The sequence below is a fragment of the Otolemur garnettii genome, unplaced genomic scaffold (genome assembly GCF_000181295.1).
Source record: "Otolemur garnettii isolate 467f Iridium unplaced genomic scaffold, OtoGar3 scaffold00235, whole genome shotgun sequence".
NCBI classification, from domain to species: Eukaryota; Metazoa; Chordata; class Mammalia; order Primates; family Galagidae; genus Otolemur; species Otolemur garnettii.
In genome coordinates, this window is record NW_003852630.1 from 322,532 (window position 1) to 348,410 (window position 25,879).

The 25,879-nt window shown below is 42.0% G+C and overlaps 1 protein-coding gene across 1 annotated transcript in view; it reads left to right on the top strand.

The window, feature by feature from the left end:
* ESYT2 (extended synaptotagmin 2) overlaps positions 1-25,879 on the top strand; it is a 110,543-nt gene that overhangs the window by 31,986 nt on the left and 52,678 nt on the right. Inside the window, exons 2-6 of the mRNA XM_023508264.1 lie at positions 2,608-2,649; positions 3,458-3,592; positions 6,727-6,803; positions 10,853-10,925; positions 11,461-11,550. Of these exons, the coding sequence (XP_023364032.1) occupies positions 2,608-2,649; positions 3,458-3,592; positions 6,727-6,803; positions 10,853-10,925; positions 11,461-11,550 (417 nt within the window). The remainder of the gene's footprint in view (positions 1-2,607; positions 2,650-3,457; positions 3,593-6,726; positions 6,804-10,852; positions 10,926-11,460; positions 11,551-25,879) is intronic.

The window sequence follows — 25,879 nt, forward strand, 5'->3', positions numbered from 1 at the left end:
GACTGCTGGGATTACAGGTGTGAGCCACTACGCCTGGCCCAGTATTTTTAAGAATATGTGGCCTCTATTAATAAGTTTTCATTGGCTGGAGAATATGACTATATCTTACATCTCCAAGCACAGTAATAATTTCTTACAATTTATGAAGACTAATAGGAAGTGGAAGTCCATTTGATGGCATTTGCAGGTGGGAATTTTATGTTGTGTACTGACGGGAAAACACAGGAACTGATACTGAGGTGCCTGGGTGGTGGACTGAGTCCTGGTTCTGTGTAGTAGGAACTTTCTGATGCTGAGGAGGCAGGAGGGGGCTGCTCACAGGACCTGGTAATGGTGAGGTGGGTCTGACCCCGACAACTCCTAGGGAGTCATGGCATGGCGAGCACAGATTTCTGGAGAACAGGCTCAGACGATGTCCTGTCAGTGGCAGAAAGGAGGAAGCAGGAAGAAGATAGGTGAATAGAGAACACATTTGTGTGTTAGGAGCATGATCGTTTTGGTTGAATTCACAGCAGCGTGACAAAAGTGAGATTTGTGAGCGGGGACCCAGAGAAAATGTGATTAGAGGTTGGTCTTTGAAGAGCAACCTGAGGAAGTTGAATTAGTTGGTAAACAAGAAGTGTGTAAGGTAAACTGAAATGAGATTCCTGTGTTCTAGAGTGATTGTTCTGGTTGCTAAATTTAGTGCAGTTGGGAAGCCAGGCAAAGGGAGGCGTCCCACAAGACAGGTGTGGGCAGTTGCAACATCACAGAAGGGGCCAGTGTGTCCGGTGTTCAGGTGGCACCTGTGGCCTGTCTTAGGAGCACATCTGTCATGAAGGTGTTCTGGCTGCTCCCAGCAAAACAGGGAACATGGTGGCTCTTTGCCTTTTGTCCTCTCTGTTGCCACCAGCAGGTGTGTGGATTCAAGGGAGGGGCAGAAAGGACAACAGTGTCACCATAAGTTGCTTCTTAAGAGGGGCTGCAGCTTGCGACAAGGACAGTCAGCCACCAGACAGCTGGCCACCTGGCTGGGCCCTCGTCTGCTCTGCTCTACTGTGAAGTAATGGCATGGCACACACTGCAGGTGACTTGTACGTGGCCTCATTGGGTGGCCTTATTGGGTGCCTTGGGGAAGGCAGCCCCTGCGGACCCTATTTCCACTCTGGTCCACAGTGACATGCGCTCACCCTCTAGATGTCAACAGGCGGACAGTTCTCTCTCCCCTGATCTTTGGCTTCTTGACTATTGACTTTCCCAGCTGTAAGCCTGTTCCTGAATTCTGGAAGGTTGCTATCTCTTCGGTGTTTTCGCAGAACAGATTCAGGCTAACTGAATCTTGGGACAGATGCACTTAGTCCACCTCATCATTGAAACATAGTGCTTATGCCTAAGGACGTGGGAGAAAGTGGGGCCTGCTTGGCACAGGGAGCAGTGGCTGTGAGGGTCCCAACCCTGGTGCCTCTAGGACCAGGGCCTTGCTTCCAGACCCATCCTCAGTTGTCTATTCTCACATTATCTTTTAACACCCATCCTCCTGACACCGTCTCCTGCCCAGCCCCTTAAAGAGCCATCCTCTGACTGGTGTGGCTCCCCCCAGGCTGGAGCATGTGGTCTTTCATAGGCTCAGTTCCTTCTGTTACTTGGGAACGTAAGCTGTGGTACTTTAAGACATCGGCACATTTCTCCATCCACGTCGTGGTCACCTGCTTGTGGCCCTTTGTACATCTGAACAGAAACTTGGTGTGAAAGCGTAGCATGGACGATATGTTGTTTCTTCTTTGAAAACTCCCCATCTGTTGCCCAAACAGCTTTTGGCTTCCTCTGCAAGGATGTTTTATCTTAGCTGCAATAGCAGAGACAAAATTTTTCTAAGTAGTTTTGTTTTTATTTTTGTTTTTTGCCTCTGCACACACATCTCCAGTATTCAGGCCCTGCCTGGAGAGTTGCACTGGTGTCGCTCTTCAGGAGAGGATGGCAACAGAGGCACGTCCTGGGAGGGGCCCCACATGGAACAGATCTGCCCTCTGGTTTGGACCCAAAGAGGAAAGCAGATAGAAAGGATGAATGTCTCCTTTTCTTCTCTTAAGAAGAGAGGGTTTTGCTATGGCCCAGGCTAGCAAGCAGTGGCCAGCAAGTGGCTAGCAAGTGTTTGCAGGGACAATCCTAATTCACTCCTGGGCAGAGGGGTGCCTCCTGAGTACCTGGGACTGTGGCACCAACACATCCCACTTGGGAGGGGTCGACTTTGGAAGCCTCGAGGTGGATTTCTAGAATGTAAGGGTGACAATACTAATGACAGGTTAGAGAAATGATTCTTTTACAAAGTAAGAGGTCAGGTTTGTATACTTGGATGTTTCAGATACCATGAACGTTCCTGAGAGCAGTGATATAGAGAAGGCTCTCATGGTGCTTGTTGACATTCAGTTTTTCTGCTCCAAAGTGTTCTCAGAATGTAAAGAGGGCAGGGTGCTTCAAGTTTCAGTTTCCCTTCTTGGAGACTAGTTTTCAGAGCTTTAGAGCAAAGCAGTGCCATGTAAATGCAGGTATAAGTGAGAGTAGCCCGCCTGACGTTCTATTATACTTTGTCCAGAGCCAGGAAGTCATGTGTGTGCATTTTTCTCCTAGGTTCATTTTCCAGACACTGAAAGAGCAGAATGGCTAAATAAGGTAAGATTAGAATATCCCAAATACCAGCTATCAGTGGGAGTTAAAGGATGAGACATCATCTTCCATATTTGGGGATTTGGACCTTGGCAACGTCGGAGCTTGCTCAGCCTTCAGTGGTCTGGCTCCTGCTCCCCAAAGAGCTCAGTCATGAGCAGTGTGTTACTTGGCTTTCTCTTTGACCTGAGAACAGCATGGGTGTGCTCGTGTTTTTTGTTTCTGGCCATGTGTCTTTCTAGAATGGCCAGAGCTCAGGTCTATTTTATAATAAAGTGAAAATTTTGGAAGTATTATGAAGAATCAGATAACTCCCAGGAAATCTAGTAATTAATAACATTTTTCTTTAAAGAAGGTTATGTTTTAGAGCAGCTTCCTTTGGGCTAGATCTCTTGTATCTCCTCTATGTTTTATCCGTCCCTGGGGCTGTATAGTGAGCACTAATGCAGGTGCTGATCACCTTACAGCGCTGGAAGTCAGTCTGGCATTAAAACAATGGCAGGTGCTTATTATATATGCAATTTAGGGAGGTTTTTGGCAAGTTGAAACCAAAGGACCTTTAGCAATAATTGAATGTGTTGACATGCTTAAAAAGAATATTTAACCAGAATAATTTAATTTCTGCAACATACTGATTATCATTAGTTTGTTTTAATAAATTTTTAAGTTTAGATTATGTTGATTTTATGTAACAAGATTCTTCACCTTTATTTTTTAAAACTAAAATGCAAGAACATAATTTTTATGATACTTAAGTACATGTAGTGTAATGTGTATAACTTTTTGTTTAACATGAGTTCTTTTTTCTTTCCAGACTGTAAAACACATGTGGCCTTTTATTTGCCAATTTATAGAGAAGTTATTCCGAGAAACCATAGAACCTGCGGTGCGGGGAGCCAACACCCACCTTAGCACCTTTAATTTCACGAAGGTTGACATGGGTCAGCAGGTAGGTTTCTTCTTAAATATCCTTACTTGTGCACATGGTAGTAATTGCTTAGAAAACATGGGAAAATATTTAATTTTTTTAACTTTTTTTTTTTTTGCAGTTTTTGGCCAGGGCTGGGTTTGAACCCACCACCTCTGGTATATGGGGCTGGTGCCCTACTCCTTTGAGCCACAGGCGCCGCCCGCAAATATTTATTTTTTAAACAACTTCAAATTATGTTCTAACTGGTGTGCCTGCCATCCTGCCCCAGCTCTGCCCCACCTGCATCACCTCCTACCTCCCAGTCCACTCAGCCTAGACCTCATGGCTTCTCTTTAATACTCACCTTCTATAATATGTCTTTCTACCCTGGGGTTTTCTGTCAGAATTATATTTTTTAGAAGTACTGATTTTGAGCAGTTTGTTCTGTTAAGGAGTTTGATACCTGAATTCATGCTAAAGGTACCAGTAATTGACAAGTTTAATGTGTTTACCCCTTTTAAGATGTTAAAAACAAAACAAAACAAAACCCTACCAAGGACTCCGATGCTGGGATTGTAGGCATCACATTAATTACATAGTGAAATGAAAGGTGAATTTTGTTACTGGAATTATAAAAAAAGGAAAGCTACTTCCTAATACCATTTCTAATGAAAGTCTCAAGATTATATTTAAGCTAGTTGGTTATGGCAAGTATTCTTTTTTATTTTATTTTTTTTGAGTGAGTGTTTAATTAGCAGCAGTCCAAAATGATGTACTTTAGATGCCTAATAAAAATTCAGAACCTGATCAGTACTTTTAAATCTAAAACTCCAGCCTGTTGGTGCCAGGGCAGTCAGACAGCATGCAGGTGTCACCATGCTGTGTAGTCCAGGTCTGCAGTGGGCGGGGCTGAGGGAGTGTCTGGGGCAGTGCTGTGTGCGTTTGTCACGTGCTGGGAGTGTTGGTGTCTGCTGTCTCAGGCTCCCCAGGCTAACAGTCACCTTTCCCCATCAAAGCTGATTTTCTGTGTGTAGGGAATGCTCTTTTCGTAGGTATTTATTACAGCCCCAGTGTCTCTAGTGCAGACTCGTGTGGTTCTTACCTGTGTGTGCTGGCCCTTTTTCTTCCTAACTTGACGATCTCCAAATACATAACATGCCTGAGGCATGGCTGTCCTGTTTGGGTCTCCACATACCTGTGCAGGATGCCTGTGTCACACTGTTAACCTTCCATAACCTGAAATGATAACCACAAGTAGTAAAAAACACAATTGTAAGTTAAAATCCTATATGGATGCAAGTTAAAATTACAAATATAGTAATTACAAATAAATAAATAGTATAAAGCAGGGGTTGCAAACGTTTTCTGTAAATAGCCAAATAGTAAATGTTTTAACTTTGATGTCCCCCAAAGTCTGGGTGGAAAATTTCTCCTGCTCTCTCTCCCTTCTTCACAGCCCTTTAAGAAGGTAGAAACCATCTCAGCTTTAGGGCTATACAGAAACAGGCCACATTGCAGGACTCAGTGGCTCACACCTATAATATCCTAGAACTTTGGGAGGCTGAGGCAAGTGGATCACTTAACCTCAGGAATTTGGGACCAGTCTGAGCAAAAGTGAGACCCTATCACTACTAAAAGTAGAAAAACTAATATATCAAAAAAAATACCAAAAAAACCAGAAACAGTGCAGCGCCTGTGGCTTAAAGGAGTAGGGCGCTGACCCCATATGCTGGAGATGGCAGGTTCAAACCCAGCCCTGGCCAAAAACTGCAAACAACAACAACAACAACAACAACAACCACCACCACCCAGAAACAGGCCACAGGCCATGTTTAGCCTGCAGGCCATCATTTGTTGTCTCCAAATACAAGGTGTGCTCATATTTGTGGTTGTTTAAAGTTTAGGTTAACTTTAAAGTTAACCATTTTAAAGTAAACCATTTTAGGTTAACTTAATTGTTGTCATGTTCTGTTTACTGCACACACTAAGAAGATGCTTGGAGAATGGTGAGACTTGAGGAGAGTGCTAGTTCTGTAAACACAGCTGTGGTGCTGACACCCTGTTGGCCTCGGGGCTACAGCAAACCCACTGTCTAATGAAGGAGCAGGTTGAAGGGGCTGCTGGGCTGGTCCAGCCCCGCAGGCAGTTAGGTCCTCCTGCCTGCAGGTACGTGTCCCTCACTAGGTAACACTCTGTCGTCTGGAGTAGAGTTAGTCTCTTCATCTGAGATGCCATTTAAGTAGCAGGAAAGGGAAATGTCATTGAATGCAAACCCTAAACTGAGTCACAATTTTGTTGTCAGCACAGTGAGCTGGCTGTGCTGCTCCGTGACCCTCCAGTCTGTGTGTGTCTCGGCTATTGTCATGAAGGGAAAGCCTGGGGGCCTGGGGTAGAGGGAAGTGTGGAGACTCAGGCAAAGGCTCAGTGCTAATTCTGTGGCTAGTTGACAAGTGAGGCTTTAGGACAGTCCAGTGTGTCCAAGTGAGCAATTATGCTCTGAAAGGTGTTTCTTCATTGTACTCAATGCTGAAATGTGATGTTGAGAGCTACTTAGAAGGAATCCCAAAGTAATACATGAGAAAGGTTTTGAATTGATGTTATAACCAGCCCCTTGAAGTACGTTTGTTATAATCTGTCTCATTTTCCATATTTACCTGTCATATATTCAACATTCAAGATTGGTATTATACTTGCAGCTTATAGTTCTTATTTACTCATAAGCCCTATTTTTGTAACAATCTTGGATGAAGAAATCACAAGACATACAGGAAAAACAGAAGGAAGTTATTTTTGAACATTAGTAAGGATGGCACAGAGGGAAAGCACCAGTGGAACTGGAAGAGATGAGGGCATGGAGTTGGAAAGGGGGAGCAGGAGAATTTGTCCTCATGTGCCAGCAGCATCTGCTATTCTCAGAGCACTTACCGCAGCCCGGCAGCATCTTGACCATTGTGCCGTTTGGCTTCCAGTAACCTCATGAGATAGGAACCATTATTGCCCACATCTTACAGTGAGGGAGCTGAGGAACAGAAGTTAAGTAACTTGCAGAAAGTCAAGCAGCAAGTATGAAAGCAGAATTTCGATTCTACTCAAGTCTAAAACTAAGCTTATTACAAGGTTGGTTGGTTTGTTTAACCTATGTGCATTTTAAAGTAAGCTACTTCTTGTTTTAGCCCCTCAGGATCAATGGTGTTAAGGTGTATACTGAAAATGTAGACAAGAGGCAAATTATTCTGGACCTCCAGATTAGGTAAGTTTTAATGTGTGTTATGTTTGTGTCATGAGTAATGACCTCAGAGTCACTCAGCTGTGCCCATGAGGTGGAAGTATTATGAGCATGCCTCTTACTTGCTGTTCATTGGAATCTGACTAGATTCTGGTTGGAAATCTAAGTGTTACTTGTCATCTGGGTCTCAGTTTGTAATAGCTAATTGCCACTCATAAAACATGTTAAATAAAGAAATTAAAGACACTACTCTTGTGAACATTGGTAAAAAAAAAAAATCCTCAGAAGTACTACCAAACCAAATTCAGCAGCACATTAAAAGAATTATACACCATGACCAAGTGGAATTTATTCCTGGAAGGCAAGGATGGTCCAGCATTAGAAAATCAATCTACATGATATACTGTATTAACAGGAAGAAGGGAAAAAGCCCGCATGAGTATTTCAAAATTCTGTACCCTTTGATGATAAAAACATTCAACAAACTAGAAGTGGAAGGAAACTACCTCAAAATAATAAAAGACATATATGAAAAGCCCACAGCAAACGTCATACTTGATGGTAAAAGACTGAAAGCTTTTCTTCTAAGATCAGAAACAAAGCAAGGATATTTCTTTTCACCACTTCTGTTCAACATATTATTAGAAGTTTAGCCGGGACAGTTAAGAAAGAAAAAGAAATAAAAGATATCCGATTGGAAAGTGATCTGTTTATGATCACAAATGATATGATCTTATAAAGATTCTACAAAGAGAAACCTATTGAAACCAGTAAATGAATTCAACATAGTAGCAGAATACAAAGTCCATACACAAAAATCGGTTTAGTTGTATTTCTATAGCTAACAATGAAGAATTCAGAAAGAAAATTAAGAGAAAAAAGTTTAATTTATAGTAAAATCTAAAAGAATAAAATACTTAGGGATAAATTTGACTAAGGAAATAAAAAACTTGTACACTGAAAACTACAAAACATTGCTGAAAGAAATGAAAGAAAAAACAATTAAATGTAAAGATAGCCCATATTTATTAGAAAATTTAATATTGTTAAGTGTCAATACCACCAAAAACAAGCTACAGATTTAGTGCAATTGCTAAGATTGCAAACCTGATAAGGGATTGTTAACCAGAAAAGATAGAAAATTTCTGAAACTTCAACAACAAAAACAAACAACCCTGTTGACAAATGGGCAAAGTACTTGCATAGACATTTCTTCAGACAAGAGATGCAAATGGCCAGAAAGCTCGTGAAAGATGCTGAATGTCACTGGCCTTGCATTGGGAAAGTGCAAATCTAGACCACAGTGAAATACCAGCTCACATCTATTAGGATGGCTACTGTCAAAAAAAAGTAAAACAGGTGTTAGTGAAGCTGCAAAGAGATGGGAACCCTGTGTACTGTTGGTGGGAACGTAAACTGGCATAGGCACTGTGGAAAACAGTTTGGCAGTTCCTCAAAACATTAAGAATAAAATTACCAGATGATACAACAATTCCATTTCTCTTATAGATACCCAAAAGCATTGAAAACAGGAACTTGAGCAGGTATTTATTCTGTTCAAGAATACCCATGTTTGGGGGAGGAAGGGAAGCCGGGGAAAAAAAAGAAAATTCATATTCCTTAAAGAAGCTAAAAAGTGAAGCATCTCAAGTGTTCATAGGCAGATGAGTGGATAAGCGTGTATGTGTACATACTATTATTTAGCCTTAAAAGAGAAGGGAATCCTGCCACATACTACCACATGGGTCAACCTCAAGGACAGGATGCTAAGTGAAGTAAACCATACAAAAAAGAGGACTGTCTGATTCCACTTACATGAGGATCTTAGAGCAGTGAGCCAGAGACCAAAGCAGATGGAGGGGGAGGTGGTACCAGAGATAGGAGCAGGGAACTGGGGGTTAGGGTTTTATTGAACAGAGCTTCAGTTATGCAAGATGGAAAAAGTTCTGGCAATGGATGGTGGTGATGATTGCACAACATTGTGGATGTATTTAATGCCACAAAGCTCCACACTTAAAACCGGTTAAGGTAGGCCAGGCATTGTGACTCATGCCTGTAATCTCAGCACTCTGGAAAGCGAAAGCAGGAAGATTGCTTGAGGCCAGGAGTTTGAGACCAGCCTGAGCAAGGTAGTGAGACTCTGACTCCACAAGAAAAATTAACCAGGCGTGGTGGTAGGGTCTGCAGTCCCAGCTGCCCAGTAGACAGAGGCAGCAGGATCTCTTGAGTGTGGGAATTTGATGTTGCAGTAGCTGTGACGGCACCAGTGCACTCTAGCCTGGGTGACAGAGGGAGACTCTTGTCTCAAAAAAAAAAAAAAAAAAAAAATTAAGGTGGTAAATGTTCTGAGACATGTATTTTTACACAATTTTTTAACATTGGAAAAAGAAAAGAAATTGAAGGTCTTCCAAGTATTGCGCCAGCATAATAAAGGTGGTTTCTTTGTTTCTCATCCTTGTTCTTCCTTGGACATCTCCTGGCTCCCTGTGTACCAGCTGGTGAGCACAGTGGGCTCAGAGCGACTGTGTGGGGTTCTGTGCTCAGGGTTGTTTCTTTTGTTAATTCTTGACTGAGGACTTTATTTTATGTCATCTTTGAGTCTTCAAAGTACATTAAAATAGTAAATGTATGGAGTTAGTACCAAGTACCTTTATTTCAGAAAGAAGTGTAGAATGTCTTTAATATGGCACATAAGCATCTTTAAAATACTTGGCACAGTACAAACTCTGTTGCCATTGGCACAATAAAGGGGGAGCCCCACTTAGGTCTCAGAGTGAATCTTTGAATGGATCAGTGGACGCCATTCCAAGGGGCAGCCTGGCTTTCTCATAGAATGTGCAGGGTGTCCTGCTTCAGTGTTTATGTCTCTAAAATATGCCTTCTACTTTGGCAAGGACCCTAACTGGAAGCAGGATGGGGAAGGAGTATCAAAAAGTGTTAGGAAATATAATAAAATGGTCACGTCTTAGGGTCAAAAGGCAAGTTTCATGATGGTTTCATAACAGGTTATTTGTGGTTTTACCAACTAGGCAGAGAATAATTCTCAATGAGAAGGATCTCTGGGTTTTGGCTTTAACACTGGGACAGTAAATACTGGAAAGGTTTTTGTCCTGGATCCCTTTGGTTCACACTTTGCTCTTGCGCTTGGAGGCTCTGTGTCCAGCTCTCATCAGACTTCCCCACACAGGACAGGCAGGCTGTGACGTCCTGCTTCCCGGGTCAGGGGTAGGCTGCCTGAGAGTATTTGACATTTCATATTTATATCAGAAATAGATGCAGATCTTGCACGCAACATCACAGTATATCATGTTTGTCTTGTATTAATGTTTACAGGGACTTAATCATTAAGTGACACCGTGGCCCCAAAAAGAGGAGCTCACTCTGACCCTTGGTGTCTCCACACCCTGGGGCACTGTCATTTATTCATGATTAGGGGCCACATATATGACATTTATCTTTACAGACATGGAATTTGTGAGATGACATTATATTCCATTGAAAGCCTGCTTTAGAAGTTGTGCTTTTTTATCGACGTTTTCCTTTGAAAGTGGAAGTTTATGTTAAGATTTCCGCACATGCTGATAACCGTGGTACCGTGGACCCAGCTCTCTGCAGGTATTGCAGCAGTATGGAAGCTGGGTGTGTGCCTGCAACATTGATGCGGGCCAAGTTGACAGTGTTACCTACAGTCTGACTTTGGTTGCTTTACTCACATTATGTACCTCATAAGTTTATAGTAATAAAGAGAAAAGTTAATTTCATTCAATTTGTGTAATATAGGCTCAAGCAGCTAAGACGCCAGCTACATACACCAGAGCTGGCAGATTCAAATCCAGCCTGGGCCTGCCAAACAACCATGACAACTGCAACCAAAAAATGGCCCGGTACCCATGGTCCCAGCTACTCGAGAGGCTGAGGCAAGAGAATTGCTTAAGCCCAGGAGTTGGAGGTTGCTGTGAGCTGTGATGCCTCAGCACTCTACCCAGGGCGACAGCTTGAGGCTCTGTCTCACAAATAAATAAAATTTAAAAAAAGAAACAATTTGTGTAATTCAGAATTTTTTTCTTTCTCAGTTTTGTAGGAAATTGTGAGATTGATTTGGAGATAAAACGATATTTTTGTAGAGCTGGTGTGAAAAGTATACAGGTAAGTTTTTCTTTTAATTTCATAGTTTTCTAAGCTGTATTTATAAAGAAAATTCACAATGTGATGGTGTTCAACATGCCCCACCCATGAAGGACTCAACTACAATTTAAACTTTACCTTAAGATTGAAAAAAATGTAACTTATACATTTGTACCCTCATATTAACCTGAAATTAAAAAAAAAGAAAGAAAGAAAAAGAAAATCAGTGTTGTGGCTGGCGCCTGTAGTCCCAGCTACTTGGGAGGCTGAAGCAAGAGAATCGCTTAAGCCCAAGAGTTTGAGGTTGCTGTGAGTTGTGACACCATAGCATTCTACTAAGGGTGACTTAGACGCTGTCTCAGAAAAAAAAGAAAAGAAAAGAAAATCAAGATTTTATTAGCTCAGAATTTTGCAGGTTTTTTTGTAAGTCATGATTGAGAGAAACATGGTCAAATGCTCCAATGTTATTAAGATTGTCATGAAACTCCTTGCTCTAAGTAAGTGGCCCTGCAGAATCGTTTACTATTAGAAATGTTGGTTTCCTGTTTGACTTTAGATTCATGGTACAATGCGGGTGATCCTGGAACCATTGATTGGAGACATGCCCTTAGTTGGAGCTTTGTCTGTCTTTTTCCTTCGGAAACCAGTAAGTGAATATTTATTTCATTTTTATCTTCCCATTCAGTGACAAAAATATGTACCTAGGGAAGAGTCTGTAAAGCAGAAACAACATTTTCTCAGCTCAGCTCACTCTCCCCTTGAGATTCGTGAATCTGTGAGTTTTTCAAACCTCTTTATGCCTTACCTTGTTGTTTATCTCTTGATAAGCAACTTTCTTTTCTGATTATGGGAATATTATTTGTTATAGAAAATTTGAAAACAGACTTTTAAAAAAGTATAGGTTGTAACTAACATTTTATTCAGTACCTATCACTGAGTATGATTTATAAATATTTGCTCATTTATTTCCCCTACCTCTATAGCTAAGTATTGAAATCTTGTTTCCTGGCTCAGTGCCTATAGCTCAGTGGCTAGGGCACCAGCCACATACACCAGAGCTGGCAGGTTCGAATCCAGCCTGGGCCCGCCAAACAACAATGACAACTGCAGCCAAAAACTAGCTGGGTGTTGTGGTCGGCATCTGTGGTCCCAGCTTCTTGGGAGGCTGAGACAAGAGAATGGCTTAAGCTAAGGTGACCAGACATCCCGCTTTTGGCGGGACAATCCTAATTTTTAACAATTTGTCCCGCGTCCCGCTGCGTTTTTAAAAAGTCCCGATTTTAGTTTGATGGAAGTGTTTCGGATTGTGTGTGAAAACCCCACACTGTACCCCAGAAGTGCATTAATGTACATAGTTACCGTTCAATTAAAAAAAAAAAGTCCCGATTTTTGGAAAGAATGCAAGACGAGCTAGGGGACGTGGTGGGGAGAACAGGAACGGCTGCTGAAAAGGTTAATGTAACTCCATTACATTGGGAATGAAGAGGTTAAAGTAACTTGATTTGGAAATGAAAAGGCTAATGTACACTCCCTACTCCCCTCCTGGGCAAGGTCGCCTAGGTGGAATCAGTATCAGCAGGAGACTGCTCCCTCCCTTGCTTCTAGGCAAGGACAATTAGCTCAGAAGGAGCCAAACTGTCTGGAACAAACAAGTAGCTCCTCCCTCTCTAGAGGGTCCCTAACCATCAACAGCTCAGCCAATAGCAGCCTAGCCAGACAAAACACCTGATGAAATTCCTCTATGAGCTTTAAAAATCTCAGCTGGCTTCACTAGGGGGTCGCCCTTCCTCCAGCCATGCTGAAGGGAAGAGTGGCCCAGGCATATGTTTGCAAAATAAAGCACTTATTGTCTTTACATGTGTGTGGTGGTCTCTCAGCAGCAATTCTGGTCCCAACACTGCCATCTGGCTATTTTGCCAGGATATAAGTTTTATATTATTTTTGTTAATTTTATAATGTTAAACTTTAATAATAACAAGTAATTGTTGAGAACTGATTATCGAGAACTGCTTATCAAAGTTCGCATTGTGGATCAGTTGTTAGAATTCGACCACCATTGTTTGGACTTAATGAACAATGGCATTTTTTGGCATTGGCAACCGAGAAAACATTTTTTAACTGTCTCTCAGATGACACACATCGTACTGTGTGCTAGTGCTAGTTAAACAAGTGATGTCAACAAATCAGCCATTCAGATAATTTAAGTAAGTAATTTATTTATTTATTTCATAAATTTAGCAGACAGTACTGGTATTATTTATATTTTATAGTGGCAGCAAAAAGTCTAGCTCCAGCCTTGAAAGTGACACTCATGACTTACAAGGTATCATTATTAAAAATATATATTGATAAAGAAAAGGTTAACTCTTGGGCATCAGCAGAAATCACAATAGAGAACAAATGGTTAGAAATATTTCATCATTTTGAAACAAACCATGTTCCATACAATAATGCACTAAAAATTGTGGGATACGCGCTGTCCTTACCAGGAACTAATGCTGCAACTGAATGTGTTTTTTCTATGGTAAATAAAGTGTGGACATCAGAAAAATCACAATTAAGTGTTGAGACTTTGAAAGCCATTTTATGTGTGAAATATAATTTAACAAATTCTTGTGAAAAATTTCATGACCTTTTAAACAACAACAGCAGTCTACTAAAAAAATTCACTCAAGTGAGAAATATGCCAAAGAATAAAATAATACTATACATAATTTTTTTTTTTTGCCAGGGCTGGGTTTGAATCCGCCACCTTTGGCATATGGGACCAGCGCCCTACTCCTTTGAGCCACAGGTGCTGCCCTATACATAAATTTTTTTAATGTATTATATTTGTAAATTGTACTTATGTTAAAATTAAAAAATATATATTACAATACTATTTTTGTTGCTCCATATAGACCATATTTTTAATTAAGAACCTCCCCCCCCCATCAATGGTGTCCCGCTTTACCAACGTTAAAATCTGGTCACCTTAGCTTAAGCCCAAGAGTTTGAGGTTGCTGTGAACTATGATGCTGAGGCACTCTACCGAGGGCAATAATTCGAGACTCTGTCTCAAATAAATAAATATTGTTTCCCTTTACTGTTCAGAAACTGAGATTTTTGAGAGTCTTATTTGTCCAACTCACACACTAATAAGTATTGGTGCTGCATATTGGTCCAGGTCAGTCTGATGCAGAGTTCATGTTGGTAAACAATTTTCATAATGACTGGCCTATAAATCTCCCTGTGAGCCCCCTCCAGAGGTAAGTGCGACTGTCATTGGAGGCGTTTCCTTCCCTTTTTTTGGTGGGCTGAGTGTTTAGTGAACCACACATACAGTTTTATATACAGATTGAATGTGTGTCTTACCCAAAATGTTTGGGACAAAAGCACAGGGGTTTGGACCATCTGTCTCACATTTCAGCAAGTGTTTCCAAACATTTCATATTTGAGCATTTTGAATTTTCAGATGAGGGATGCTGAACTATACTGTCTTTTTAAATGTCATAAAAACTTTTTTTGACTGATCTTCTCAGAGGGGTGTCCAACCTGCAGCCATGGTATGCAAGCAGATTATTCGAGGCTGTTTTGTGTAACTGTGGTTTTAGCTACCACAAAAATTATGCACGAGCCTTTTTTTGCTCATCAGCTTTCGTTAGTGTTTGTGTATTTAATATGTGGCCCAAGACAACTCTTTTTTTTCTGATGTGCAGCAGAAAATAAAAAAAGGTTGGACACTCTGTTAGATAAGTCATAGTGTCACTGTTCCCATTGTTGAGTACACGTTGCTCCATTTCTTTGTTATAAGTAAATACTTGCTACTCATTATGAGTCACAAAACCAACACAAGAAAACTGTTTTCCCACCGGATAGACGTTCCTCCTTCGGGCTCTGCAGTCCTGACTGGCTCTGCCTTTGCTTCTTGTCGGTGTCTTTGTCATCAGGGTGCTCTTTTCATGTGCAGACCAATCCCATTGGGGGCTGTCTCTCCCTGGCAGACAATATAGCAGAGATTTCACTGGGATCTCCCTTTCCAGCCTCACTTCCTGCACCTGCTCTAGTTGCATCTTCAGTTCCAGAGACAGGGAACAAGTCACCCTCCAGGAAGGCATCAGCCCCTTTGCCCCCCGCCCTCCCTGTGCCTTTTCCTTCTCCCCAGAGCGTTGTCTTCAGCCCTTTGGTTTCTCTAGTTTTCAGCAGACTTCTACACATCCCTCCTGGGACAGCAGTCCTGTTACAGTCCTGTGCATTTTCACTGTTACCGGCAGCTCTCTGAAGACAAAGGACAGATCTGTTTTGATAAATGTCTGGTGGATGAATTGATCTGTTTCTAACATATCTCTTCAAGATATGCCATTTCATAACCCTCATGAGCTTTTTATGGAGGCTTTTAACATCATGTATAATTTAACATATTTGCATAATTTATTTCAGATAACTTAATAAAATTTGTTATTTTGTTTTAAAATATGGGCTTACCTAGACCAAACCAAGTTTCCTGCTGGTGGTACTTTTTCTGTGTAGAAACACAGGAATTAAGAGTCATCACTTTGTGTCACCACTAAAATTATTGCTCTTATCAGGTTATTGTTGATTGAATGACAGTGTATTTGGAATGGATTTGAGTACACAAAACATGGTAAAATTCAAAAGCTAATAGGGAGTCTCTGTGTTTAATTTCACTTTATTAAAATTTGGGGGCTGGGTGCGGTGGCTCACACTTTGGGAGGCCAAGGTGGGCGGTTCGCCTGGAGCCACAGCGAGAGACCCCATCTCTAAAAAAATAGCTGGGCGTTATGGCAGGTACCTGTCATCTCAGCTACTTGGGAAGCTGAGGCAAGAGAATCCAGCCCAAGAATTAGAGGTTGCTGTGAGCTATGACGCCATGGCACTCAACCCAGGGAAACAAAGTAAGACTGTCTCAAAAAAAAAGAAAAGAAAAGAAAGAAATGAAATGAAATATAAAACAAAATTTAGGGAAATGAAGAAATTCATAAAAATATTTAAAAGTTTTTTTTCACATGCCAGTTACTGAAAAACCTGTTATGTTTAAGAAAATGACTTCAGAGCAGCACCTGTGGCTCAAGGAGTAGGGAGCCAGCCCCATATACCAGAGGTGGTGGGTTCAAACCCAGCCCTGGCCAAAAACTGCAAAAAAAAGAAAAAGAAAAAGAAAATTACTTCATTAAAGATTATAAAAAAACTAATCTTTAGCTGGGCATTGTGGCGGGTGCCTGCAGTCCAAGCTACTTGGGAGGCTGAGGCAAGAGAATTGCTTAAGCCCAAGAATTTGAGGTTGCTGTGAGGTGTGACACCATGGCACTCTACGGAGAGTGACAGAGTGAAACTCTGTCTCAAAAAAAAAAAAAATAGCAACAACTAATCTTTAACAAATTGCTAAGCATTTTTAATTATTTATCCTTATGCTGGGAATTTTTAACAATTTTAAAGAAAGGCCTTTTTCCCCCTCAGTTCAGAATATAAGAAAATTCAAATCTGGGCAGCGCGTGTCACTCAGTGGATAGGGCACTGGCCCCATATACCAAGGGTGGTGAGTTCAAACCCAGCCCTGGCCAAACTGTGACAAAAAAATAGCCAAGTGTTGTGGTGAGCGCCTGTAGTCCCAGCTACTCATGGGGCTGAGGCAAGAGAATCACCTAAGCCCAGGAGTTGGAGGTTGCTGTGAGCTGTCTGACGCCATAGCACTCTATTGAGAGCGACAAAGTAAGACTCTGTTTCTACAAAAAAAGAAAAAGAAAATTCAAATCTTTAAGTGTTTCTCAAAACTCAGTACTGTTCTTATTCAGTTTGACTCTTCCACAGATGAGTTTACTTTTAAAATAACATTATAATATCAACCTGCAAATGAAATTTTAGTGCTTAGCAAAGAAGGATGAGTCTCCAAAGTTCAGAATTATTTATTTCCTTATATGGTGAATAAAGTTACCAAACATAGGCTTCAGAGAAAGTTTGCGGTTTTTTTGTTTGTTTGTTTTAAATACTTTCTACCAGAAAATATGTGTGCAGAATTTACTGCTAGCTGCCAAGTAATTCTTCCTTATCCTGGTGAAAAATACATGTAGACGGTTTTGTTTTGTTTTGTTGATTTTTTTTTTTTTGCTCTCTGGATGATTAGAAGTACTGTGCGAGAGACCTTTATGAAACCTTTACATACTTCCCAAGTGTGTAAGTTGATGTATCTACTTGTTAGATGGAGAAAATCCTAAAAATTCATAAAGCAGGAACTTTTGGAGCCCAAGACAAGGCAGTATGACATCATGGTTAGGGACAGACTAGCGTGATCTACAACCTGTTTTCACTCCTAGCTCTTTCCCTTCTTACTGGGTCCCTTGAACAACTTATTCCTCTTCTCTAAGTCCCTGTTTCCCTATCTGTAATATGGAGATGAGGATATACCTATCTCACTGATTAAATGTCAGTAGACATAGATTGCTTAGCACAAAATCTGACACATAGTAAGTCTTCACATTTTTTACCTATTAGGTATTTTTTGTTGTTGTTGCAGTTTTTGGCTGGGGCCAGGTTTGAACCCACCACCTCCGATATACGGGGCCAAAGTCCTACTCCTTGCATCACAGGTGCTGCCCCGTCTTTACCTTTTTTTTGAAATTAAATATTTTCATACATGTAGTTTATCATTCCGGTGAAGTCCTGGTGCTAGAGGTGAGTCACTGGTGGGAGAAAGGCCTGGATCAATGTTCTGATAAAACCAAAGTATTGCCGGGAGCTCTGCAATTGTAGTACTTTGGGAACCTGAGGCAGGAGGCTCGCTGGAGCCCAGGAGTGTGAAGCTGCAGTGAGCTGTGAGTGCACCATTGCACTCCAGCCTGAGCAACAGAGTGAGATTTTGTCTCTAAAAAGAAAAAATATATATATAAAACAGGAGCATTCAATGTTTGCCATTGGCTTTGGGGTCACCGAACTTGGTAGTAGTTAGCTATGCCTCAGGTATACATTCTTAGAGGTATTTTAGAGTTCTTAGTCTTTTTTAGATTTTTTTCTCAAGAAAACAGATCAGCCTGAATCCAAGATATCTTTACTACAACTTCTCAAAGGTACAGTCCTAGGCTCACTCCATGAGTGTGTGGGCATCTTGAGGGGTCTTCCTAGCCAGCTGAGGGGGTGCTGACTTCGGGCCTCCTTTGAGCCACAGATTCTAATTCTCCGTCTGTAAAGAGGAAACCTCATCCTATCTTCTGTTACGAGAAGAAATCAAATCCTATTAACCTAGGACTCCAGAAATTGAAGTTCCTTAAGTAAAGGAAGTAAAAAAGGTCTATTTTAAAATAAATACAGCATATATTGATGTCTCAAAACTTACACAGGGGGCTGAAATTGCATCTCAGGAACCAGTTGAAAGCCGTTCTGTCTGCCCCTTTGCTCTATTCTTCTTTTCCCCAATACCAGCTTCATGCAATTCTCCAGTCCACATGCCTGTCTGCACTGCTGCAAAGGCCTTGGGTCTTCCTGTGTCCTCTGCCCTGCCGCTCCCCTCAGCTGGCTGGAAAGACCCCCTTGAGATAACAGTACCAGATGTATTGTTTGAAGCAGGCTTCCAAGAGGCCTGTTCTGCAGTCTTACAGATGAGGCTGCAGTGAGATCAGGAGGTGGGACTGTAGCCACAGACCATCCCTGAAGTAACCCAAGAGCTCTCTGGGTGTCTATTCTGCTATGTTTCATCTGAGTTTCTTGGTTCTGTGTTTTGATTTATTTTTTTTTATTTTGGAAAGTCTTGCCCCAACTCCCAACAGGGAAGTTCCCTGTCATCCTCTGGAGACCCACCCCCTCCCCCTGTGACTTAGGCCTTTTGTTGGTCTTGTGCAGGAGAAAGTCTGCACCCTGGCCCTGCAGTATGAGCTCTCCAATGGTCTGGGCCTGGGATTGGGTCCTACCATGCTTGTGGGGTGGCTTCTCAGCTTTGCTTCCCTCCCCCAAGGCCTCTGTCCCCTGAAGGGAAAGGAGAGGTGGGGGCCTCCCTGGCCTCAGTTTCTGCATATGCTGCAGCTGTGCAGAGGCCCCCAAGTGAGCATGCAGGCCTTGCGTCTGGCCCTCTGGCTGGCCCATACTTACTTAGGACTAAGTGAACTCCTTGTCTGCTCTGAGGAAGGACTTAGGGCTGGCTGGTAGCGCTGAGACTCCTGCTCCCACCATGTTTCAAAGTGGTGCCTGGGACTTTAAAACATAACAAAAATGTTCTTGAACTTTACCACCAACCCATATCTACTACATGAAAAGCTCTGGAGAATTTTGGGAACCATCAGTTTGCATTTTTTAAGAGATTTCCCAGGTAGGCCAGGTATGGTGACTCACACCTGTAATTCTACCACTCTGGGAGGCTGAAGCCAGTGGATCACTTGAACCAGGAGTTTAAGACCAACCTGAGCAAGAGAGAGACCCCATCTCTACCGAGAATAGAAAAACTAGCCACATCTTATGGCAGGTGCCTGTAGTCACAGCTACTCGGGAGGCTGAGGCAGGTGGATCACTTGAGACCAGGAGTTTGAAGTTGCTGTGAGCTATGACACCACAGCACTCTACACAGGGCACAGAGTGAGACTCATTCTCAAAAAAAGAGAGAGAGAGAGATTTCCCAGGTGATTCTTACTCTGGACCATGCAACTTGATGCATTTTGGGTGCCTGCATATTGTGTGAGCGCTAACATGCTGGGTTGCTGCTGTGCACTATAAATTTCATCACAGAGACAGACCTGGCATCATAGAACAGAAAGGCAGTCTTCATGGTTTTCATGAAATATGTAGTTTTGTTTATGTTCTTCTACCTGAAACTTGACATCCTTCTACAATCATGGACCCTGCTGCTCATTCTCGGCTCAAAGATGTCGTCTGCCCTTGCAGATACATGCTCCACTCCCCTTCAGTGTCCTGAAATAGAGATCTTAGTCATCTGGAGGAGGTGGTAGTACCCGTGTCCTGAGGCAGCCTCTTGGGGAGGGAGGGAGCTGCTAATTTTAGTTACTTTCCAAAGGCACTTCCTGACACCTGCCTTGTTAGACCCACCTGATGTTTCTCCCCCTGTCCTTGCACAGGCTTTTCAGAAGGCGCGTTAAGCCTCTAGCACACACAGGATTTCTGACACGCAGACTTATTGTCTTCCTGCTGCTTATTTTCTCACACACACCTGCTGCCCCCACTCACTGATTCTGCCCAAGCTCATTCTCTCACTCATACCTGTTCTCACTCTCACTTCTGCTCTCTTGCACACTCGCACACTCCTTCTCTCACACCGTGGTTCTTCCTCACACTCTCCCAAGTACCTGTTTCTGTCCCACCCCCTTCCCACATCTCTGTCTTTGAGTGCTGTTCTCCTGCTCTCCTCCCTCCACCCTGCTCGGGAACACACAGTGCTACCCCTTCAGTGCCGTAAACATAGGGACCTTATTTCTTTCTTGCCTGGGACCTTCTTTCTTTCATTCAAATCTCCTTTCTTTTCCAAACCCAGCTGAGTCACAAACCCTCATCCTACCTCTTGACGATTAGTTTCTGTGAACTTATGTATCCCAGTCATTTCAACAAGAATCATGTAAACATATCCTTTCTTCCCTGATGAGTTTATGATTTCTTAAACTGCCTTGTTTTATATTTTTCAATGCTCTGTAGTTTATAATTAATATTTTTGTGAGGTTTTGTCTTAGACAAAGTAATGGAGCTGTTTTTCTGAAATGGTTCAAAGACAAGTCATCAGAAGTGGTCTCTGCTTGTTTGATTGCTGTTTGGTAAGCTGTGCTTGGATTATAGCTGAGATTTAAAAAAATAGGTCATGAAACTCCAAAAGTCAAGAGAAGGATGTACATCTTTGTGATGTTGACGTGGGCCACAGTTTAGTGTTCAGTAATGGTAAGGAAGTTCTGTATGGCTCCAAGGGATTGCTAGGAAAAGGAGCCCTTAGAGGATGACTGTAATAATTCTCCTGGCTCTTCCGGTCCTGAGTGCTGCCATCCACAGCTACCAGGCGCCGGAGTCTTTGCACACATCTTACTCAGTCCTCAGAGCCCTGCCATCAGTATCCTTCCCATATTGCTGGTGAGGAAAACAAATCTCAGAGATAGTGTCTTTTAAATTGAAACTTTAGTGAGCCTGGTGGCTGAGCCTATAATACTAGCACCCTGGGAGGCTGAGGCGGGTGGATTGCCTGAATTCATGAGTTTGAGACCAGCCTGAGCAAGAGCAAGACCCTCTAAAAAGGGAAAAATTAGCTGGGCATTATGGTGGGCACTTGTAGTCCCAGCTACTCAGGAGGCTGAGGTAAGAGGATCACTTGAGCCCAGGGGTTTGCAGTTACAGTGAGCTATGATGCCAGGGCACTGTGCCATGGCAAGAAAGTGAGACTTTGTCTCAAAAAAATAAGTAATAAATTGAAACTTTAGAAGGGATCTTTCTAGTGTTGGAATTTTTTTTTTTTTTTTGAAACAAGAGTCTCACTATGTTGTGCTGTGGTGTCACAGCTCACAGCAACCCCAAACTCTGGGGCTTGAGCAGTTCTCTTCCTCAGCCTCCCTAGTATCTGGAACTACAGTCACTCACTACAATGTCTGGCTATTTTGTTGTTGTTGTAGCCATTGTTGTTTAGTAGGCCCAGGCTGGGTTTGAACACGCCAGCCTTAGTCTATGTGGCCAGTGCCCTAACCACTGAAATTTATTCTTTAAAATCTCATAAATTGTATTTTAAATTTTAGAAATTTTTCAGTTTATTCTTTAATGGTTTCTCCAGCCAGCTAGTCATTCTCAGCAGGGGATTTAAAAGTGGATGTTTAGGTTGTCACTATAACAGGCATGGGGCCACCATTGCCATTTGGTGACAGAAACACTGAGCATTCATTCAGTTCTTGTGAGTTAGTCTTCTGCAGCAGAGGGCTGCCCCCGTTTATAGCTGTTGTACCTATCATCTACAAGCAATTAGCATTCAAGTCCAGGAGCTGGGCAGAAGCAGATTTAGTCTGAGGCCATCTGCTGGTCAGTCCATATAGAGAAACTTTCAAGCAGGAGAGAGGTCAGTGAGGGAGGTGAGGGGCCACAGGGGGAGCATAGCAGATGGCTCCACACAGGAACTCCCCCCATCGTCTGCATGGCCAGCGTAAAATACATCACTTCTTCCCACAGGAGTTGAGTGGAAGGATGGGAACTTCATTCTGTTCTTCAGTTATCTAGTTGTGAAACTCAGAAATGTACGGACAAAATTATTTCCTCGAGGTCACAGTTTCTCATCTGTGAAAATAAAAGATATGTTTCTTCTCAGTTCTGCAGCTGACTCTAAGAGTGAAGACCTGCTCTTTAAGCAAGTTTTGTCTTAAATTTTCAAAATGTGTGTCTATTTAGCTTTAGCTTCTTCTTCTTCTTTTTTTTTTTTTTAAGAAACAGGGTCTTGCTGCATTGCCCAGGTGGGAAGGCTACAGTGCAGTGCCACTCAGCAGGCATGGTCAGCCTGAAAGCCTCACACTGCTGGGCTCAGCTCCTGACCACTGTACCCAACTGTTTACTCTCTTGTTCAGCTCAGTTTGGGTGGCCTTTGTGTGCTACAAAAGCTTTTATGCTTCTTGGAAAAAGTAGAAACTTTTCCTGTCCTTGATGGCTTTTAGTTTTTGTTTTGAGAGATAAGAAGACACTTTTCAGATTTGTAAGCAATCTTAAGGAAGATTTTTCTAGGTATTACGCCCACAAGAACATCATTACTAGTGCCCATTTATTGAGATTTTACTTTCCAGCTTTGAGCAATTTTTGTTATTAAAATAACTAGCACAACATTTAAGTGTCATATTAGCCTTGTAATAGCAGGCTACACAAAATCTTTTGTTTATTCAAATAAATATGCTTGCTTTCACCCTAATACTAAAAGAAAAAGTAGTAAAAACCAGGCAGTCACACTGAAGACATGATTTTTATACAGTACCTTTATGTATGATGTAATGAAATAGGTTTCTTACATCGGCTGGGAGCATACGTTATATTTTCTGTGAATCCCAATCTTGCCGAGGAATGTGGGAAAAAAGGTAATAAACGATTGTAATTAGAGACAGTTCTATCATCCTGGGTTATAATTTTGTTCAGACAAGTAGGATGTCAGCAATAGTGGTGGGAACAGTTTTCAGATTGCTGCCTGGAACAGTTTCGAGGCACATGTAGCGCTTGAGGGACGAGGATCGAGAGGAGATTCCCATGTTCCTCCCCTCCATTCGCTTTATGCATTTTTTAAAAACCTACATTTTTATCCAAATAAAATTCACTTGACAATTGAGGCCTTCTCGGCTAAAGCCAGGCCCTGCTTTACCTAGCTATTTTCACAAGTCCAAAAACAATAGCTAAAAGTAACTTTACATGGACTCTTCCAAAGTCTGCCCTTGTCTCATCCAAATATTTTCACAGGTGCCAAAATACCTTGTAGCTATTTAGAACCATAATAAAATATTACTGGGAAGTTCAAGTATTCTTCACTGTGCTCTTCTCCTTGAGAGATAACTATGGTAACAAATACTTTTAAAGAGTTATTAACTCTGTTTCCCACAACTTCCAGGATGGGGTAATTCTGCCTTAATGTTATGAAGACTGTACAGAGGATTTTTTTTAAAGTGACAAGACTGTGACATAAAGTGTGAGTAGGACATCTAGGATGAAGTGTGTTTATAGCACACCTCACTTTATTGTGTTTCTGCCCTTGTATTTCACAGATGCTGTGTTTTTCTTTAACAAGTTGAAAGTTTGTGTCAACCCTGCATTAAACAAGTCTGTCAGTACCATTTTTTAACAGCATTGCTCACTCTGTGTGTCTATCACATTTTCATAAATCTTGAAATATTTCAGACTTTTTTATTACTATTTCTGTGATGGTGGACTCTGATCAAGGACTTTCGATGTTATTATAATTATTTGGGGGCACCAGAAACCATGTGCGTATAAACTGCCAACTTCATATCAACTTAATGAATGTTATGTGTGTCTGCCTGCTCCACTGACCATCTGTCTCCCTATCCACAGGCTTCCCTATTCCCTGAGACACCATGGTATTGAAATTAGGCCAATTTATAACCCTGCAGTAGCCTCTAACTATTAAAGTGAAAAAAAAAAAGAATTAGTTAACCTGTCTCTCACTTTAATTCAAAAGATAGAAAAGATTCTTTTTTTTTTTTTTTGAGACAGAGGCTCAAGCTATCCCCCTAGGTATCAAGCTATCCCCCCCTGGCTTCACAGCTCACAGCAACCTCCAACTCCTGGGCTCAAGCGAGTCTCCTGCCTCTGCCTCCCAAGTAGCTGGGACCACAGGCGCCCGCCACAATGCCCGGCTATTTTTTGGTTGCAGCCGTCATTGTTATTTGGCGGGTCTGGGCTGGATTCGAACCCGCCACCTTAGGTGTATGTGGCTGGCACCTTAGCCACTTGAGCCACAGGTGCCAAGCCAAGATAGAAAAGATTTAAGTTTAGTGAGGAAGGGATGTTGAAAGCTGAGATAAGCTGTACCAAAGTTAGCAAAATTGTGTATACAGGAAAAATAATTGAAGAGAGAAGTGCTACTCTAGTCAATACAAAATGATAAGAAATAAAAACAGCCTTACTACTGATGTGGAGAAAGTTTGCATGGTCTGGATAGCTCAGACCAGCCATAACGTTCCCTCAAGGCAAAGTCTCACCCAGAGTAAGACCAGAGTTAAAAATAACAAATCTTTTCTAGTCTGTGAAGGCTGAGAAAGGAAAGGAAACTGCACAAGGGAAATTGGAAGCTATAGAGGTTGGTTCAAGAGCTTTAAAGAAAGACGCCGTCTCCATAACATAAAGTGCACGGTGAAGCAGCAGGTGCTGATGGAGAAGCTGCAGCGAGTCATCCAGAAGGTCTAACTGAGATCACTGATGGAGGTGGCTGCACTAAACAACAGATTTTCCAGATAAACAAACAGCCTTGCATTGGAAGGAGATGCTATCTACAATTTTTATAACCAGAGGGAAGAAGTCAGCACCCAACTTTAAAGCTTCACAGGACAAGCTGACTCTTGTTAAGGGCTAATGCAGCTCATGACTCCAAGCTGAAACCACTGCTCAGGTGACATCCCCCAAATCCTAGATCCTTTAAGAATTATGCTAAATATACTCTGCCTGTGTTCTATAAGTGAAACAACAAAGCCTGGATGACTACATAGCTATACACAGCATGGTTTCCTGAACATTTTAAGCCCATTGTCGAGACCTGCTGCTCAGGAAAAAAGATTCCCTTACAAATATTCCTGCTCATTGACAAGGCACATGGTCACTCAAGAGCTCTAATGGAGACTGATGTTGCTTTCATGTCTGTTAACACAGTGTTCCCTCTGCAGCTCATGATGCAAGGAATAGTTTTGACTTTCAAGTCTTATTATTTAAGAAATAAATTTCATGAGGCTATAGTTGTCATTGGTAGTGATTCCTGTAATGATCTGAACAAAGTAAATTGGAAACGTGGAAAGGATTCACTATTCTAGATGCCATTAAGAACATTTACAATTCATGGGAGGAGGTCCAAATCTCATCATTAACAAGAGTTTGGAAGAAGTGGATTCCGTCCCTCCTGGCTGACTGTGAGGAGCTCCAGGCCTCAGTGGAGGGAGGAGCTACAGATGTGGTGGAAACTGCAGGAGAACCAGGAACAGAAGTGGAGCCTGAAGATGGGCAGAACTGCAGCCGCCTCGTGATCAAACTTGAAAGGATGAGGAGTTGCTTGTTACAGATGAGTAAAGAAAGCGGTTTCTTGAGGTGGGAACTACTCCTGGGAGAGGTGCTGTGAACATTGGGAATGACAATGAAGGATTCAGAATGTTCCATAAACTTAGTTGATAAAACAGCAGCGGGATTGGAGAGGGCTGACTCCAATTTTGAAGAAGTCCTGTGTGGGTAAAACACTCTCAAACAGCATCACTCGCTGCAGAGAAAGCCTCCATGAAAGGATGAGCCAGCCCATGCAGCAGACTTCACTGCTGGCTTGTGTGAGAAGT